Below are 17,370 nucleotides of genomic sequence, written 5' to 3' on the forward strand. Positions count from 1 at the left end.
TTCTAACCCCCACCCCCCATTCCATTTTTAAGATTTGTTTTATTAGTTTACTTTTTATATTAATTTTCAGATATTTTAATAATGAAATTTATATGTTTTGATGTATTATTTTTAAATATATTTTTAACGTATAAATGGAAGAGTGAGAGTTGTAGAGAGTGTTTGGAGGAGGAGCGTTTCAAAAGCTTTGGTGGGGGTGGGGGTGGGAATACGAAGGAGAGGAATTTGAGTCTGTGTTTTGACTGAGACAGACTGTAAAAGAGTAGGTTAACTTTAGTAAATAGGTGTAAAACGGTAAAAATAAAAAAAAACAAAAGATTAATTTTATATTTAAAACAAAATCTAAAAAAATTAGGGAGGTGGGGGTTGGAATTGGGGAGATACAGGGAGTAACTCCCTTGTCTTTACTTGTTGGGCCAGATAAAACATTAGAAAGCCCAAAACTAAATGGACCCAACCTAATGTCCACCACACGCACTTCCAAAGCTTCCAAAGCTACTCGCTGAGCTCACTATTGCAGATTCTTACAACAGAGTTTGTTCCATTTCTACTTTCAAATTCCATGGCAAAACCTTAGCCATAGTTATAAGGATAGCCCTGAAAATGCTTCAAACTCACATTAACATTTTCACACCCTTCACCGCCGCACTCCACTCAAAGCAATTCCGTTCCTTGCGTGTCTGTTCCTCCTCTGCTCCGGTACGCCGTCGTGTTGCAACCACCACAACTCCTGGCGAGGCCAATCTCCGGCGCCTCACTTCGCGCATTGTTCAACTCACCCGCCGGAAACAGCTTCGGCAGGTAAATTGAAAATCAAACCGAAAAATAATAATTCGGGTTGTTTTATTTATTTTTTAATTTTATTTAATTTCCTTCTGTGTAATGTTTTGGTTCAGATTTTGGATGAGATTGAGGTTGCGAAGAGGCAGTTCGGGAAGCTGAACACGATTGTGATGAACGCGGTGCTGGAGGCCTGTGTCCGTTGCGGTGATATCGATTCAGCGATTAGGGTATTCGTAGAGATGAAAAAGGGCGATGGTTGTGGTGTGGATACTGTCACCTATGCCACACTTTTGAAGGTACTATACTGGTGTTCATACTTTAGGCTTTTCCTCCTTTCTTCGCGAAATTTGCATTGCTTCATTTGTTTATGGGTAGGACGCTGGTAGTTTTACTTTGAGTATTCTGGTTTCTGAAAACTATTAATGATCCTAGCTTTTGAATGACATGCCGGTAAATATGTTGTTTTCAATGTAAGATGAAATAAAGGTATCTCAAGTATTCGGTTGAGATTTTCTATTTCTACTTTTTTGTTTCTTTTTTCATTTTCTTATAAAAAAAGGTTTTAAGAATAATTATTTATTTGGTCCTACTATCTTTTTTGTTTGGTTCAATTTGGTCTCACTATTAGTAAATGGTTCAATTTGATCTCTCATTTTTTAAACTGATCCACTTTGTCCCTAACTGTCATTAAAAAACTGCTGCAGTTATGGTTTTCACTGACCGAGACAATTTAGACTGAAGGTACAAAATGACATTTATCTTAAAGAATTAGATTCTGCCTAGTCCTTCACGTTTATGTGATATGTTTTTACGGTAAATTGTTTGTATACTTCAATGACACAAATCCAGAGCTACGTAGGCCAGAGATGAGTCACCCTACAATTGTTGAGAAATTCAGAGATGAAAAATTAAGTTTATCCTTGAAATTTTTTCTTGTAAATGAAGACCGAATCATAACAAGTCTCTATCAGTACATAAAGCCAACTAAAGTATTTTTCTCCAAGAGAGCCAAATAAATGACAAAAGCGCAAAATGTGTGTTTGTGTCTAAGTGGGTGTGATGAGGTTGAACCTTGACATCTGGAGCACAATCGACAGTGGGTGCAATCACTCTGAAGGAGAAACATAGACAAAAGGCTTAGCATTTTGAAATCTCAGACTCTATCTGCTTTGGTTCATTTTGGTGCAATACAGTGTATGTACTGTGTTCACATTACATGTTGATGGACACATAGTAGAATCCCTTAATTAAATATTCTCTCTGTGAGGTTTTTAACAAAAGGATTCTTTCAGTTATACCTCAATTTTATAATTATTGTGTAATTCATTTTGAAAATGAAAAATTTGATGCCACTTTCATTTTCCTTTAAACCCCTTCAAATGTACCCTTATAGTCTCACTGATAGTCTGTTTTTCAATTTAACAATTCAATGTTGCATGCACTTTAATTGTTAGTTCTTTCTGATCTTTATTGGAATTTTAATTTAAATACAACATAAAGGGGTTAGGTGAGGCACGGAGGGTCGACGAGGCTTTTGAAATGCTTGAAACTGTAGAAAATGGCACTGCCATGGGAAGTCCAAACATGTCAGCTCCATTGATATTTGGTCTGCTAAATGCCTTAATCAAAGCAGGTTAGTCAGACAGTCTGGTTTGACATGTATGTTTTTGTGATTGTTTTGTGCATGGAAATTTTGCTTTTAATGTTTTTAGTTTGCACTAGCGTATTGCATCATATTTGTGCAACTGTATGTAATAGCTAACTATATAAGATGATGCCCTTGATTGAAATTTTGTTGATTTTTAATTAAGTGCTATTTGTTTGCTTTTGGTTTGAGTCTATGAAGATATTTTCAAAACTTCATGTTGACTGCTGATGTTTTACTTGCAAAGCTATAGTGCAGGAGACTTGCGACGTGCACATGGTCTCCTTGCCCGATATGGTTTTGTGTTTCAAGAAGGTGGCAAATTTTCAGTATCAGTATACAACATACTAATTAAGGTTTTATTCTAATCTGTAATCTTGAAAGAAAAAAACAGCATTATTCTCAATCACATGTTTGGTGGGCATTACAAGTAGTTGTCGTAATGAAATTTGATCTTGAATGTTTCTTTTTTCCTAAATTTAGGGCTACGTAAACTCAGGTTATCCGCACACTGCAATAAACATGCTGAATGAAATTTTACGTCAAGGTATAATGCCAGACAGGCTCACATATAACACACTAATTCTAGCATGCGTTGAGAGTGGAAAGTTGGACACTGCAATGCAATTTTTTGAGGAAATGAAGGTAATTTGTACAGATTTGAAATTTGATTTCAATCTTCCTTTGGTAGGGAAATACAAAAATGTTTTGAATTTTCAATCTTTGATATTTATAGGGAAGAGCACAGAAATTTGTCAATGATGATATGTTTCCAGATATTGTTACATATACGACATTGCTTAAGGTGAGATTTCAATATTTTGTTCACTTGCTATTTGTTATTTTTATAATATACAACTGTAAGTTGATCAGTTCAAATTTTGCTTTATTTTGAAGAAGTTTTTGATGGGTAGTGTCCCTAGTTGTTTTCAGTTACCTCCAGGTATCTTATTTTGATTGATTTTAATGTTCAGTTAAAAGTAATCATATAACCGATGCACATCCAATATTTGTATTAGTTCTGTCATATTGTAAATCCTAATGCTTGTCTGGGGGTGTCAGAGTGCTCTCCAGCATCTCTCTTTAATTTTTTCTCTCTTTCACTCTCGTTATTGCAGGGTTTTGGGATGGCAAAGGATCTTACTTCAGTTCTAAAAATAGTTCTTGAAATGAAATCTCGTTCAGAATTATACATTGATAGAACTGCTTACACTGCTATAGTTGATGCTTTTCTAACATGTGGCTCAGTTAAAGGTATATGCTTTCATCGGTTATAGTTTCTTTAGTGGCATAGTGATAGTTTTCAGGAATGAGTAAACAAATAAATGTTTATGATAGTTCCTTCACTGTTGACAAGCGGAATATGATATTCATAAACCTAAAGTGTCCTAATAATTGAAATTATTGTTGGTATCGGAGGGGTTAATTTTTAAAAGGAGTTTAGCGCAGCGGATTAAAACACAGAGAGCGTACAGTGTAACAAGTCACAGTTGAAACAATTTTGCCTTTTTAAGTTAAACGATTTTCTTTCAGAAAATTTACCAAGCAGATAACGTACATTAATAATAAAATGAGTATAGGGCAAAAGAAAATCACACAGGGATTTTTATACTGGTTCGATTCAACAGAATCTACGTCCAGTCGTTAATCACTACAAAGAGTGATTAACAGTTCCACTAAAAAATTTGTTTAACAGATTACAAAATAATAAACAGGAATAGAATGAAAGAAACTGACTCTACCAACTTGAAGAGAACCTGCACCGGCAATGGACACACGATTCACGTGCTTCTCTTTACACAAGATCAGGTAGAGAGCCCTGCCAACTTGAAGAGAGTCCACTTCTGGTATCGGCACACGATACGTAAGCCTCTCCTTCCACAAGACCANGCAAGGGAACACAGTAAACAAAAAAGCTTTCTCAAGAACGTTCCTCTGACTACTCAGTGTTCTGGCTTTTCTCAGTTTACTAAAAATGTTACCTTCTGATGCTTTCAAAATTCATTTAAATAGCCAAACACGCTGAATGCCAAAGGTCAGCTCACAACTGCCATGAATAATCGATTATCATGAATAATCGATTATTGTAAGTGATAATCGATTATTCAAGTTCGTTATAGAAAATTTAAAAAGAGATAATCGATTATTGTAAGTGATAATCGATTATTCAAGTGAGACTTGTGTTAATCGATTATTGCTTCATGATAATCGATTATTGTAGTTCAAAAACATATGATAATCGATTATAGCATGTCCATAATCGATTATATCAGTAGAAATTACAATGTTAATTATTTTCCTACTACATTCAAGAGACTACAAGTTGCTTTTAAATATTCTCCTATTACAAACAAAAATTACAATTTGCAGCATCATCAAAACTTGTCTTCAGGTTTTACCAATACCCCTTTATTGGTAACAATTATGCCCATTTAACTAATTGATTTTCCTTGTCTCATGAATTGAAGTGTCAAATATTATTCGAGTGCCGCATTCTTCTAGTTTAAATTTTTAGGGGAAAATGTAACTTGTAGTAGTCATGTTTACTGGGGTGATATGTTTTTATTAGAATAGTCAAACTCTTAGGGAACTGAAGCACAAAGCTACTTGAAAATTATAGTTTTCACGTTTTATAGGTATCATTTTGGCACAAAGAAAGAATAATTAAATTGTAAGAAAGAAAAACAAGAAAAATCTGCAGTTTTTCTTCATATTTGAAATGTCTACTGGTTGTGATTCGTGAATGAATTTCAAATGTTGGTTTGTGCTACTTGAGAATGAAAAATGAGAAAAAAGCTCAAGAGATTGATATATCCCTCAGGTCATTCATGTGTGTGTGTAGAACTAGCATCAGATCGGAAGTTAACACTGCTGCCCATTGCCTATTTCTTAAGGAAAAATATATTCAATCCAATTCATTTCTTCCCCTATCTCCAAATTTATTCACTTAATAGCCCAAGGATAACCCAACAGTCCATCTGCCCTAGCTTACATTTAATGTAATTTACCTGCTCCCACTTAAATTGTTTTCAACAAATCTAATCAAAACTGCCCTATGCTTTTACTCCACAAGAGATATATCCTCTCATAATTTATCACTTTATCTTTATTCAAATCTGTGACACAAATGACATAAACAAATAAAGATGGACATAAGTTAGCTCCCCTCACAATCCAACTAGCCATATCAACACACATACAATCAAGAAAGAAAACAAGAATTTTAGCTTCCCTTGGATTGTTAATTCAACTCTAATGCTTTACTTTACTGCTTTACAAACCGGTACTGCGCTTAATCCTCCAAATACTCACTATTTTTCACTGTCTCCAAAAAATATATGCTACCCTGAAACTTCAGTGCTAATAAAAACCCTAATCAGTACAGCTAATAGTGAATGGGCAAAGCCCAAATACACAAAATATTGTAACTAATGGTATCTTAACAATATCTAACAAGTCCAAATTCATTTTCTGTTGCCAACATTTGTTTGTAATTATAATTATAATTATAATATTTTTTTAGATATTTATAATCCTACACATGATTCCAAAGAGTTAAAAGACAAACATGGCTAGTGGGATTTGAATCTAATATTTTCCATATATTACCCAAGTACTCTAACCAAATAAGTTATATGACTAGTTGGTCATTTTACAAATTCTTAAAATTATAATTTAAACTTAACTCATCATTTTCGTTATTCTACTAAATTAAAATTTTCTAAGGTCTTACAGAATCCAAACGGTTGACATTGACTGGGGCTGTGTGGGGGTAGTATGAGGATATGGTGGTCATAGGGTGGAATTTTGTGAGGCTTGTCAAAAACAAAGGCGAAGTTGTTGAGTAAGGTCTGAAATTCTGGTGGTACCAAGGTGTAGGAAGGGGAGTCTGTGAGAAGTGTGTGGGGATTGTGGGACGTAAGCTGTGTGTTGATTGAGTGCTGTGTAAAACTTTTGCCATCATCAAGTTCTTTGGTGGTTTTGGTAGGAATAGGGGTACAGATGAAGGCACTAATGATGAGTAAGGTCATCCTATCAGGAGGTCAGAGTATTCCTTGGGCTATGTGATAAAATATTCTCTGCTCATATAAGATATCATGAACGCAGTACAGGTGTCTAAAGCCTATATGCTAGGAAGCTTCTGGAATTCCGTTATTACAAACTGACACTGACTAGAAAAGAAGAGACATAATGAAAGAGACGCCTAGGTTTGGAACCCTTTAAGCCAATCGAGTTTTTCTTTGGGCCTCACTATTGGGCAGGGTGACTTTGGACACCTATCAGAGAGAAATATTTTAGTCTGGGGCAGGCCAAATTTTATTCTCTGCCCTGTAGAGATTTCTCAGTTCTTTCCTATCGAGGTTCCCCTTGCAACACTACTTTTTTATCATCCATTTTCCCCATTCTTTTCTACATAAAGGAAAAACGATGTATCCTCTGTTTTTTTCTATTCACTCTTTCACTCATCCAAACAATGGAGACAGTTCTATTGGGAGGGTTTGTTTGGGGTTCGGTTTGTATCAGCCCATGTAATCGGATTTCTTGACTGTCATAGCGTTTGTTCTTAGTAACAGTTTTCGGATCATTTATGCCCAATTTCTTGATATTTTTGGTCAAATAATACATAACAGTTTTCATTTTTTCCCCTTACTACTCTTTACATTTTTATCATCCATTTCTCCCATTCTTTCCTTCGACAGACGGCAAAACTGTACGTGTATTCTGTTTCTTTCTGTCCACTCTTCCACTTATCCAAACAAAGCACTGAGAAATTTCTGATTTCTGTCCATCCAAATAATACATATTCTCACCATATTTCTCTTAATTCTTTCTTTTATTCAAACAAAACGATATTCTGCTTGTGACCATTTATAATGTTTCCAGTAGTTAAGATGGTTTGGTTAAGGCGAGATAATTAGTATAAGGGTAACTAATCCTAGATGTAATTTAGATATTATAAATACGTGGGCTCAACTAGTAGTTAGAAAAGAACTAGTAGTGAGGGAAGAGACAATTCTATTGGGAGGATTTGGGTTTCTCTTGGATATCACCCCTTGTACTTGATTTCTTGGGTTCATAGCTTTTGCTCTTAATAATAGTTTTTGGGCCAATATTTCCCGATTTATTAATTTTTTCTTTCTCCTATACTTGTTGAATCTATCACCAGTCCTTTTGTTTTATTAAATAATTGATAAATTTGCATTTTGTTCTTTATCTAATTAAATCATCTTTTGGCATTTAGGTGCTCTTTGTGTTTTTGGAGAAATATTGAAGCAGGCTGGTTTGAATCCAGAGTTGAGGCCAAAGCCTCACCTCTATCTATCCATGATGCGTGCCTTCGCTTTTCTAGGAGATTATGATCTAGTTAAAATTTTGCATAGACGGATTTGGCCAGATTCATCAGGAAACATATTATTAGTAGCTCAAGAAGAAGCTGATCACCTTCTAATGGAAGCAGCACTGAATGCTGGCCAGGTATTTCCCCCTTCCAAATCACATCATTTCCACGTTTGAAGTTAAAGTGAGTGTATCTAGTTTTAAAAATTTCACATCTTTCACACAGAATCTGTATTTTGCTAGATTAATGGATGGCATTATGTTGAATGGTGGTTACTTCAAAAACATAAAAGATATAAAAGAAATGCTAAAGTAATCTGATGAATAAAAATAATAAGACTAATAACTTATATCAGGAATAATATAATTGTACAAAAATCTTCCAGGGACTAAAATACACCAAAACTATTTAAAATTGAGTATAAAAACAAAGGCAAAATCTTAAATAATCTGCTAAAGTAAATACTTATGGATACTGTTTAAACGCCATTCTTCATTGTTAGGCATGTAAATGATGTGTATTGATATTTTTATGAATGCAGCGATAATCAGGGAGAACATTCCATTGAAGTCAAATCGAGGAACTTGATGAAATTCTTTATCTACTAAATGAGCTTTCTATTTGTTCAAAGTACTATCAACATTTCTTTGATTCAAAACACCTAATTACAACCTATCCTAGTGGCAAAAAGAGAAAACAAAGTCCATCATTATTTTATATCAAAGCATCAAATTCTTGCTGTGTAGCTGCCAGTCATTTTGGATTCTTTGAAGCTTTTCTGATGCTCTTGGGTCAGAATAAGTAAGAATAAAATGAGCTGGGATACGACTAGGCAAGACACTAGATTTTGATCTAGTTTGCTTGGGATGAGCACTTATAGGTGGTGAAGAGGATGATAAAGAAGTAGTCTGAGTGGGAGTAGACTGGTTAGTGGAGACAGCTTGATGCAATACAGGATTGACTGTTACTGGAAAGAGAACTAGGTGACTCAAGCAGGAGTAGGGTGATTTGTAAGAATATTAGGAACAAAATTTTCAAGTGAGAGTGAAAGAAAAAGATCTTTGTAAGGAATCTTGTACTCAATAAAGACAAAATCTTTGGATATTGTGAAAATAGGGAAAATTAGGTATAGGATTAATCTCATAGGGTAATATATTTATAATGAAGAATAATAAAGGAAAATATGGGCTAAGCCCAAATACTCATAATCTTGTAACAAACATAAGATATTCTAACTAACAATATCTACATCCCCTCAATTATATGTACCAAACTTGTTACAAATATAATCAGTTGTAGGTTCTCATAAAGAGTTAGTGAAAATATCTGCTAGTTGCTCACTTAAGTTAACAAACTCAATCTTGATGTTTTTAGATACAATCTTTCTTGAATAAGATGACAGTTAATCTCAATGTGTTTGGTCCTTTCATGAAAGACAAGATTAGAGCCAATATGAAGAGCAACTTGATTGTCACATAGAAGTGTCATTGGAGTGGCATCTCCAAATTGCAACTCTTTAAGTAATTGTTTAAGCCAAACAAGTTCAGTAGTGTTTGCGACCATAGCTCTACATTATACTTCTGCACTAAATCTTGCCTTAACACTTTGTTTCTTGCTCTTCTAAGAAATCAAATTACCTCCAATAGAAACACAATATCTGGAGTTAGGCTTAAAATCCATTTGTTAACATGGTATCAGAGTTATGGGTCAGCCTATCCTATCGAAGTTTGTTATTTGTTGGGTCTATTGTTTCACACACTATCGGACCACTTAGTAACGTCTAGTCCCATGCACGAAATGTATACTTCTTAGCGTGAGGGGTGTGTGTTGGGAATCTTATATTGACTAGAGATAAGGACAACTTACAATATATAAGTGGATGCAAATCTCATCTTACAACCGGTTTTGTTAGATTGAGTTAAGCTTAAAGCCTACTTCGTAATAGATATAAAAAGTTTCTCGTAGGTGAGAGCCATTTGTAACCCCTGTCAACACCTGAATAACCTAGAAACACTCATTTATGGGATTTGAAGACAAATTTGTGAGAGTTAAAAGGTCTTTGGAAGAGTATAACCGGCACATCGAAGAGTTGAGTAAGTGATAAGTTGGATTTTTTCTTCAAAGAATAACTTATAGAGCATTAAAATTAAGAGAAGTTGTATGCAATAGACAAAAGTTATACAAGTATGATCCCAAATTTTTAAAGGCTTGCATAAGTAAGGAGAGTAAACCAAGGTCAACTATGTGTGTGTTTTCTATCTATGACAATTAATCAATGATTAATACAAATAATAGTTGGGGTCTAAACACTCATCCCCAGCCAGTTTGTAAACTTTTAACTGCAGCTCAACCATGGCTTTAATATGCTTAAAAGCAATGAAAGCTTGTAATTTGCTTTTAGAAAAGCAGTGAAAGCTTGTAATTTACTTTTAGAAGACAAATCCACGTGATCCTTGAATAAGCATCTACAAAGGTGATATAACACGAAAATTTATTGGGAGATGGTTCTGGTGAGTGTCCCCACCAGGCACTGTACACCAATTCTAAAGGAATTTTGCAGACTGTTTCAGACATAGGAAGGGGTAACATGTGAGCTTTCCTAACACAACAAACAGATAAAAAAGGAGAGGCATCTTTATCATTTTCTGAAATATTCCAATGCCGAAAGATGAGTTTTAGGAAACATTATCGTTTGTTTGGATGCCCTAGCCTAGTGTGCCTTACAGTATGTGCTAGGAGAGTTGCAAGTATTCTCAACAAATTTAACAAAAACATTAGAAATCCAACAATTGGCTCGGCTTGAATGTTGAGCTTGCAGCTGAATGTTAGGCTCATCTGTTTCATGCTCAATCTTGTGGTCTAATCTCATATACCACAAACGAGTTTGGTTAAGATCAGACATGGAAGACATCAAGCTGCACGCACTGCTGTTCTGCCTTGCAGGATCTATAGTCTATTCTTGAGGTTTTCCTTTTATAATTACTAAGGCATCTCTAGAAACTCCCAAGCCTCTACATTCAGCTTGATATGAACAACAAAAGGAGTCTAAAGTGCTCAAAGAAATTAAATTCTTGCAGGTTTTGATCATATACCTCAAATTGATTTTTCTTTTATGTGAAGTTAAATTTAGGTATTACGCTTGGACATTTGATTGCTTACAGTTGAAATTAGTTTATAACATTAGTCTTCATTTGTTGCTTCACTTTTCTTTATAGAGAGAACATTCTTTCACTTACCTTCTTTTATTTTAATTTTCAACATTTTGATTGTCTTCGGGAAGTTAATTCTTAGCATCTTTATGTTATCTGCATCTGTGGTGTTTCTTGGTCAGATCAATGTTGCCATTAAAACACTTGCTGAGATAATTTCAAGATGGAAGGGCATATCCTGGACAAGTCGTGGGGGCATGGTATGTAATATATAATGGTATACAATGCCTTTTTGAATAGATCCCACCATTAGATGTTAAAATTCCTAACCTTGATTTGAATGTCTAGTGTTTTCTCATCATAGTATATTTCTGGACCAAATCTTTGACTGACTCGGTGACGCCAATGCAAATAATTTTCCTTCAGCAAAGTTTTAGATCATTGCAAATTGATGATCTATCACCATGTTTCTTTTATATGTATAATGTTACTGTGGATCACAGGTTATACAATAGTCAAATGTTGTAGGAAGAAAGACATTTTTAAACAGGGTATTCATTTATATGAATTTTTTTATTAAATGTTAAAACTGTCAACCTTATGGCCATGCTTTTGTGATATAGGTAGCTTATCGCATTGAGGCCGTGTTGGGATTCTCAAAGTCTTTGTTCAGTCCCTACTTACTTCCTCAGGTACTGATCATATGTTGCATTGACATCCTTTCAAGGTTTTTATGCATTTATATCTCTGCATGTATGTTTGTTATGTCCTTGGCTTGACTGTTTGATCTACACTGCATTTTATTTATGATAGTTTATGCATGGAGAACTTGTATTTTTTCTAATTATGGACCCTCTTGGTGTAGGTTTTACCTTCTCAACCGATTGAGAACTATATGATACGATTTGATGCGACACGGCCACTACAAGGTACCATAAAGCTGAGGAAGGTAGTTATGCGTTTCTTTGATGAAGCAGTTGTTCCTATTGTGGATGAGTGGGGTAGCTGTATAGGGCTGTTACACCGTGAAGATTGCAAGCAGGTATTTTTAGTTTGCTTAGAATGATTTGTGAGATTACTATTTCATTAAATGGTGTTCTACTAAGATATACAGCAAAATCCTACAATCTTTAATCGATGTACTCGAGTCATTTTGCATGTGTAGATGTTAATAAATTTTGTGAAGACTGTCTCTGGCCGCCGAATATGCCCCTGGAATTATAACATATAGCTGAAGTACTATCAGTATATATAGAAGAATGTAGTTTTTATTGGCCTTTTTCCATGATTTGGGGTACTTTAACAATATTACTGAATTCTTTCAATTAATGAAAATTGGAAGGATTAGGTTGCATGCGTGAAAATTTAAGGGGAAGCTTATGTGGCACAATGATAGGACGAAACTGGTGACTGTTCCTAGGTTCAGGGTTACTCTACAAAGCAGTAAAGGAAAGTATAGTTCGAGAGGAATTTTTTGTTTCTCCTCTCGTTAAGAGACACTACAATATAAGTTGGGCATCCACAAACATGTGGGTTTGGTAGCTGGCCCATTTGGGAAACACTGAAAAATTCCTACATAAACAACTACTGCATTTAAGATCACGGTTTAATGGAACCTTCTCCTCAAGGTTGGTTCTAGCATGTCCAATACACTCATCCACAAACATGCGGATTTGGTAGCAGGCCCATTTGGGAAACACAGATTAATTCATTCACAAACAACTACTGCATTTAATAGTCCTTGGTCGTGCAAGGTTGTAAGATCACAGTTTAATGGAACCTTGTCCTAAAGGTTGGTTCTAGCATGTCTAATACACTCATCTAAAGAAAATATCGTCTGACGGAGTATCATGTGGTCATTTCACTCCTCGGTCAAAAACTGAACCACCCTTAAGCCTTTAAATATTTTTGAAAACGTTTTCCTCTTGTTAGTGATACCACTAAAGAACATATCGTCTGACGGAGTATCATGTGGTCATTTCACTCCTCGGTCAACATCTGAACCACCCTTAAGCCTTTAAATATTTTTGAAAATGTTTTCCTCTTGTTGGTGATGCCACTCACTAGATTACTCACAACCCTTGAAAACACCTCAACTAGGCTCATTGAGCGAGTTGATTGATTTAGTGAAGATATGTTAAGAAGTTAAAGGTATACGTGAGAAGTAATAAAACGGGAGGAAATTAAAGGCGGGAAAAGAGGTTAGTTTGTTAGTAAAGAGAGAGTATAAATAAAAACAGAATAGGCTGAGAAGGGGTTATCAGATATTTTTCTTTTGGGATATAGACTGGATACATTTTCCAGTGGAGGAATGGAGGCTTCCTTGGGGATACATACTTGTATTTTCTTTCTATACATCATAGAATCAATAAAAATACATTCACAGACATTTATCTTTCGTTGTTTGAGTGTTGTGGTGAGAAGAGAATGATCTGTTTTGGTTCCCTGAATAAAGGAACTTAACAGATTTGGTCCGACCTGCCAGATCTCTATCGGAGGAACGAAGGGTGAAGAGAGAGCGTGCGAGAAGAAGAATGGAGGGACGAGTGATGGCGATTGAGTCAACAGTGGAGAATTGAAGGCGGAGATGTAAGCGGTAACTCACAAACTCCAGGTGTTTGGCCCCACTCTTGGATGACTTTCTAGGAACCAAGATCGTAGCTCCGAAGGAAGTCGTGATTTCCTCAATGCCGAACGTGAACGATGACCGCCAAAGAGCTAGGCGGATGAGTCGAAAGAGGACAGAGAAGTGCAATTGGCAGACTGAATCGGGGCACCGTTTTTGAGAAATTGGCCGTCTCGTGACAGAAGGGGAGTGTCGACGAGTACATACAGGAGTTTGAAATCCTGATGGTGCTGGCCTCGGGAGTGAATGAGGAGCAAGTACTAGGATATTTTTTCGCTAGATTGCAGGAGGGACTGCGAACTCTAGTGAGGCCGCACGACCTGTGCGATTTGTTGACGGAATGGGGCAAGCTCGAGACGTTGAGCAGGCTAGGTTTATATCGCGAGGGAGTGGCAGAATGGTAGGAAAAGGAGGGGCGACGTGGGGAAGATATTCCTCGAGCTCAGGGACTGTTGTGAGGACAGAAACCTATCGAGGGTCTTCAGAGGGGTTTGTTAATGCCGACGAAGGGCAGGGGATGAAGAAAGAGGGCATTTCCAATAATTTGAGCTCCAGAGCAGGCAGTAGTGGGGGAGGGAACACCCAAGGAAGGGGAGTAAGAACTCTGCCTTACAATCTTGGCCATAGGTGTGCAAAGAGGAGCATGCATGTGATGATATTGGCTGAGGAAGATGAAGAAGACGAGGTAGAGGAGACTCTTGAAATGGAACAAACAACCATGGAGTTGTCTAGGTTGTCTGCAGGAGGATTAACGAGTCTAATACAATGAAACTGCAAGGTTGGGTGCAGGGGAGAAGAGTTTTGGTATTGATTGATAGCGGGGCGAGTCATAGCTTTGTTCCACCAGATTGGTGGAGGAGTTGGAGCTGAAATGTACGGATACACCCCCTTATAAAGTGTGCGTAGGTGATGGACATAAGAAGGTGGCTAGGGGTGTTGTATAGGAGTTCTAGTGAAGTTGGAGGGTCTGGAAGTCAGAGATAAACTATATCTCTTTGAGTTGGGAGGTGTGGATGTGATACTGGGAGTCACCTGCTTGATTTCCTGGGAGAAGTTAAAGTGGATTGGAGGCAGCTCATCATGAAGGTTGGGCAAGAAGGGAAAAAGGTGGAGATCAAGGGGGATCCCACTTTGTTTGGCACGAAGAATTGTGACTCTAGAAGCACTCCTAAAAGAAAAGGGAATTGAAACCATGACTTTAGTTTGGAGCTTGAGCCAAGCTGAATTGATGGAAGGGGAGGCAGGTTGGGCAAGGAGGGAAAGAGGTGGAGATCAAGGGGGATGCTACTTTGGCACGAAGAGTTGTGACTCCAGAAGCACTCCTAAAAGAAAAGGGAATTGAAATCATGACTTTAGTTTGGAACTTGAGCCAAGCTGAATTGATGGAAGGGGAGGCAAAAGAGAGTGGTTTAACTCATAATGAAGAGGCAGGGTTGAGGCGAATTCTAAGTGATTTTGAGGGGATATTTAAAGATCACCAAGGATTACCACCTGAGAGGTGAGTAGATCACAAAATTCCATTGAAGGAAGGTAGTGAACCTGTAAACGTGAGGCCATACCGCTACCCTCAGGACAAAAACTGAAATAGAGAGACAAGTGGAGGAGATGCTGAATCTGGGCATTATTAGGCCCAGTAACACCCTTACTCTAGTCCGGTAATATTGGTGAAGAAGAAGGATGGAAATTGGAGGTGTTGTGTGGATTATAAGGCACTAAATAGAGTGACAGTGAGTGACAAATACCCCATCCCAAGTCATCGAGGAGTTGTTGGATGAACTCCAAGGGGCAAAAAATACGGGGCATAATATAATATTACTTTAACAAATAATAATTCTGCATTTATTTTCAGGTAAGATGTAAAATTTGATATTTTGTTATTATTTCTTTCATTATACATTACTGTGTATGTTCCGGTTCATGTTAACTGTGTATTCATCATTTTATATGACCGTAATTATTATTGTTACTGTTATGATCCATTGTTACCAAAAATTCACTCTTGGCTACACAACTCGGATCATTTAACGTTTTGGTTCCTTTTTGTGTGCTACTGTTTGTACATATATGCACATGCCTGACATGAACACAATACTTCGACCTCAATATAAATTGAATCATACCCGTTCATTACATTTGAGTTTGTGTCCTGTATTTGATATTGGGATAAATTTACGATGCAGTTGGATGCCCCACTTTCAACTATGATGAGAAGCCCTCCTCCCAGTGTTACGAGTTCAACATCTGTTGGTCATGTAGTTGATTTAATTTTAGCGAAGCGATACCCTATGGTTGTCATTGTAAATTACACGAACTCATTTGCTACTCCTCCATATAACTCTAGAGCAGTTGGAGTTTTTACACCAGAGCAATTAAGTAGGTTTATCTCACCAGTATCTCGAGTAAAATGGACAGACCTTTGTGAAAGGTAAATATAACATGTTTAGCTTTTACGAAAAAATCTGATTTAAATAAGTTTTTTAGTACAAGTACATACGAACTGAAATTGCCTCGTGATGTTTTTCCCTTCATGTCTGCTTATATATGATTTATTTGAGAGGCTGTTTTTAGTGGGTAAAGCTGATTCAGGTAAGTAGTAATGGCAGGCTATTGTGCATATTAGGATTGTCATTAAGGTTTTTGATAGGGTGAAGGACTTTATTGGATTGGTATAAAATATTAGAATATTGAAGTAGTATTTATAATGCTATTTAGTTTAGTTTTAGTTTCCTAAAATATTAGACTATTATGCTTTTAGGATTGTCATTAATAAGGTTATCAAATTCGAGAGTTTACATAAACTCGTGAGAGCTGAGTAAACTTGACTCATAAATTTGATTCGCAAACTTGATTCACAATTTCGATTTGCAAACTTAACTCGTAAACTTATAAGAGTTTATTTCAGATAAAAAGATTATATGAATAATATCCTAATTCAAATAAGTCTATAAAATTATAAAATTAATAGATATTTTTCACATAAATATTATAAAACATAAATACTTGAATTAGTATCATTAATTTTGATGTATTTCGAGACATAATGTTATAAGTTTTTTCATTAAATATTGATTTTATAGTGTATTCCATCGAGTCTATTTAAAAAACGAGTTTACTTCCAAGTTAATCGGAAGTTCGGAACGTAAACTCGTCTGAGTTAAAACTCGAGAGTTTGATAACCATGGTCATTAAGGTTGTCATTTAATGTAAAGTTAACATTGTATAGAGTTATCGATGAGAGAATGTTATTCTTAATTTGATCTCCGTAGATTGTTAGGATTTAAATGTTTTCTGTTAGAAGTTTCACATAGACTAGAGATAAGGTTTATTTATAATATATAAATGGGTACAAACCTCACTTTACTAGTCGGTTTTATAGGGTTGAGTTAGGTTTAAAGTCCATTTTTTAACATGGTAGTCGAGTTATGGTTATAGTCTATCCTAGAGATATTTGTTGTTTGTTGGACATGTTATTCTATCCGTGGACCATTCATTAATGTCTAATCTTATGTTCGAGATGATGTTTATACTTACTTGAAGGGGTGTGTTGGAAGTCTCACATTGACTAGAAATAAAACCAATTTATAATATATAAGCGAGTACAAATCTTACTTATTAAATTCAAAGTTCACTTCTTAATACTTCCTAACGATTTGATTTAATTACAAAACGGGAATTCAATCTAAAAAGATTAGATTACTATGTGGAAAATTTTTGACTTACAAGCTCGGCATTGTCGTTTCATTTAAGAACTAATTTCCAGAGTAGCTTCTCTCGGTTGCCATTATTAGAACTTGAGGCATATTTGTTTGTTTAATTTTTGTAGAAGACA

The 17,370-nt window shown here is 35.9% G+C and overlaps 1 protein-coding gene across 1 annotated transcript; it reads left to right on the top strand.

Annotated features, from left to right (window-relative positions):
- Nucleotides 1-473: 473 nt before the first annotated feature.
- LOC106764985 (pentatricopeptide repeat-containing protein At5g10690) lies at nucleotides 474-16,034 on the top strand. Its single transcript, XM_014649454.2, has 12 exons — nucleotides 474-801; nucleotides 897-1,079; nucleotides 2,284-2,416; nucleotides 2,687-2,784; nucleotides 2,912-3,073; nucleotides 3,165-3,233; nucleotides 3,547-3,682; nucleotides 7,671-7,903; nucleotides 11,098-11,175; nucleotides 11,539-11,607; nucleotides 11,781-11,957; nucleotides 15,722-16,034. Exons 1-12 carry the CDS (start codon nucleotides 604-606, stop codon nucleotides 15,968-15,970), a joined length of 1,785 nt encoding a protein of 594 aa, XP_014504940.1. The 5' UTR covers nucleotides 474-603; the 3' UTR covers nucleotides 15,971-16,034.
- Nucleotides 16,035-17,370: the final 1,336 nt, after the last annotated feature.

Source organism: Vigna radiata, chromosome 6 (assembly GCF_000741045.1).
Source record: "Vigna radiata var. radiata cultivar VC1973A chromosome 6, Vradiata_ver6, whole genome shotgun sequence".
NCBI lineage: Eukaryota > Viridiplantae > Streptophyta > Magnoliopsida > Fabales > Fabaceae > Vigna > Vigna radiata.

What these genes read in the sequence shown, in the direction of transcription:
- LOC106764985 (XM_014649454.2), top strand. Translation starts at nt 604, where the DNA reads ATGCTTCAAACTCACATTAACATTTTCACACCCTTCACCGCCGCACTC. An exon ending in GCCGGAAACAGCTTCGGCAG is followed by an intron (nt 802 to 896) that starts GTAAATTGAAAA and finishes GTTTTGGTTCAG; the next exon opens with ATTTTGGATGAGATTGAGGT. An exon ending in CAGCACTGAATGCTGGCCAG is followed by an intron (nt 7,904 to 11,097) that starts GTATTTCCCCCT and finishes TTTCTTGGTCAG; the next exon opens with ATCAATGTTGCCATTAAAAC.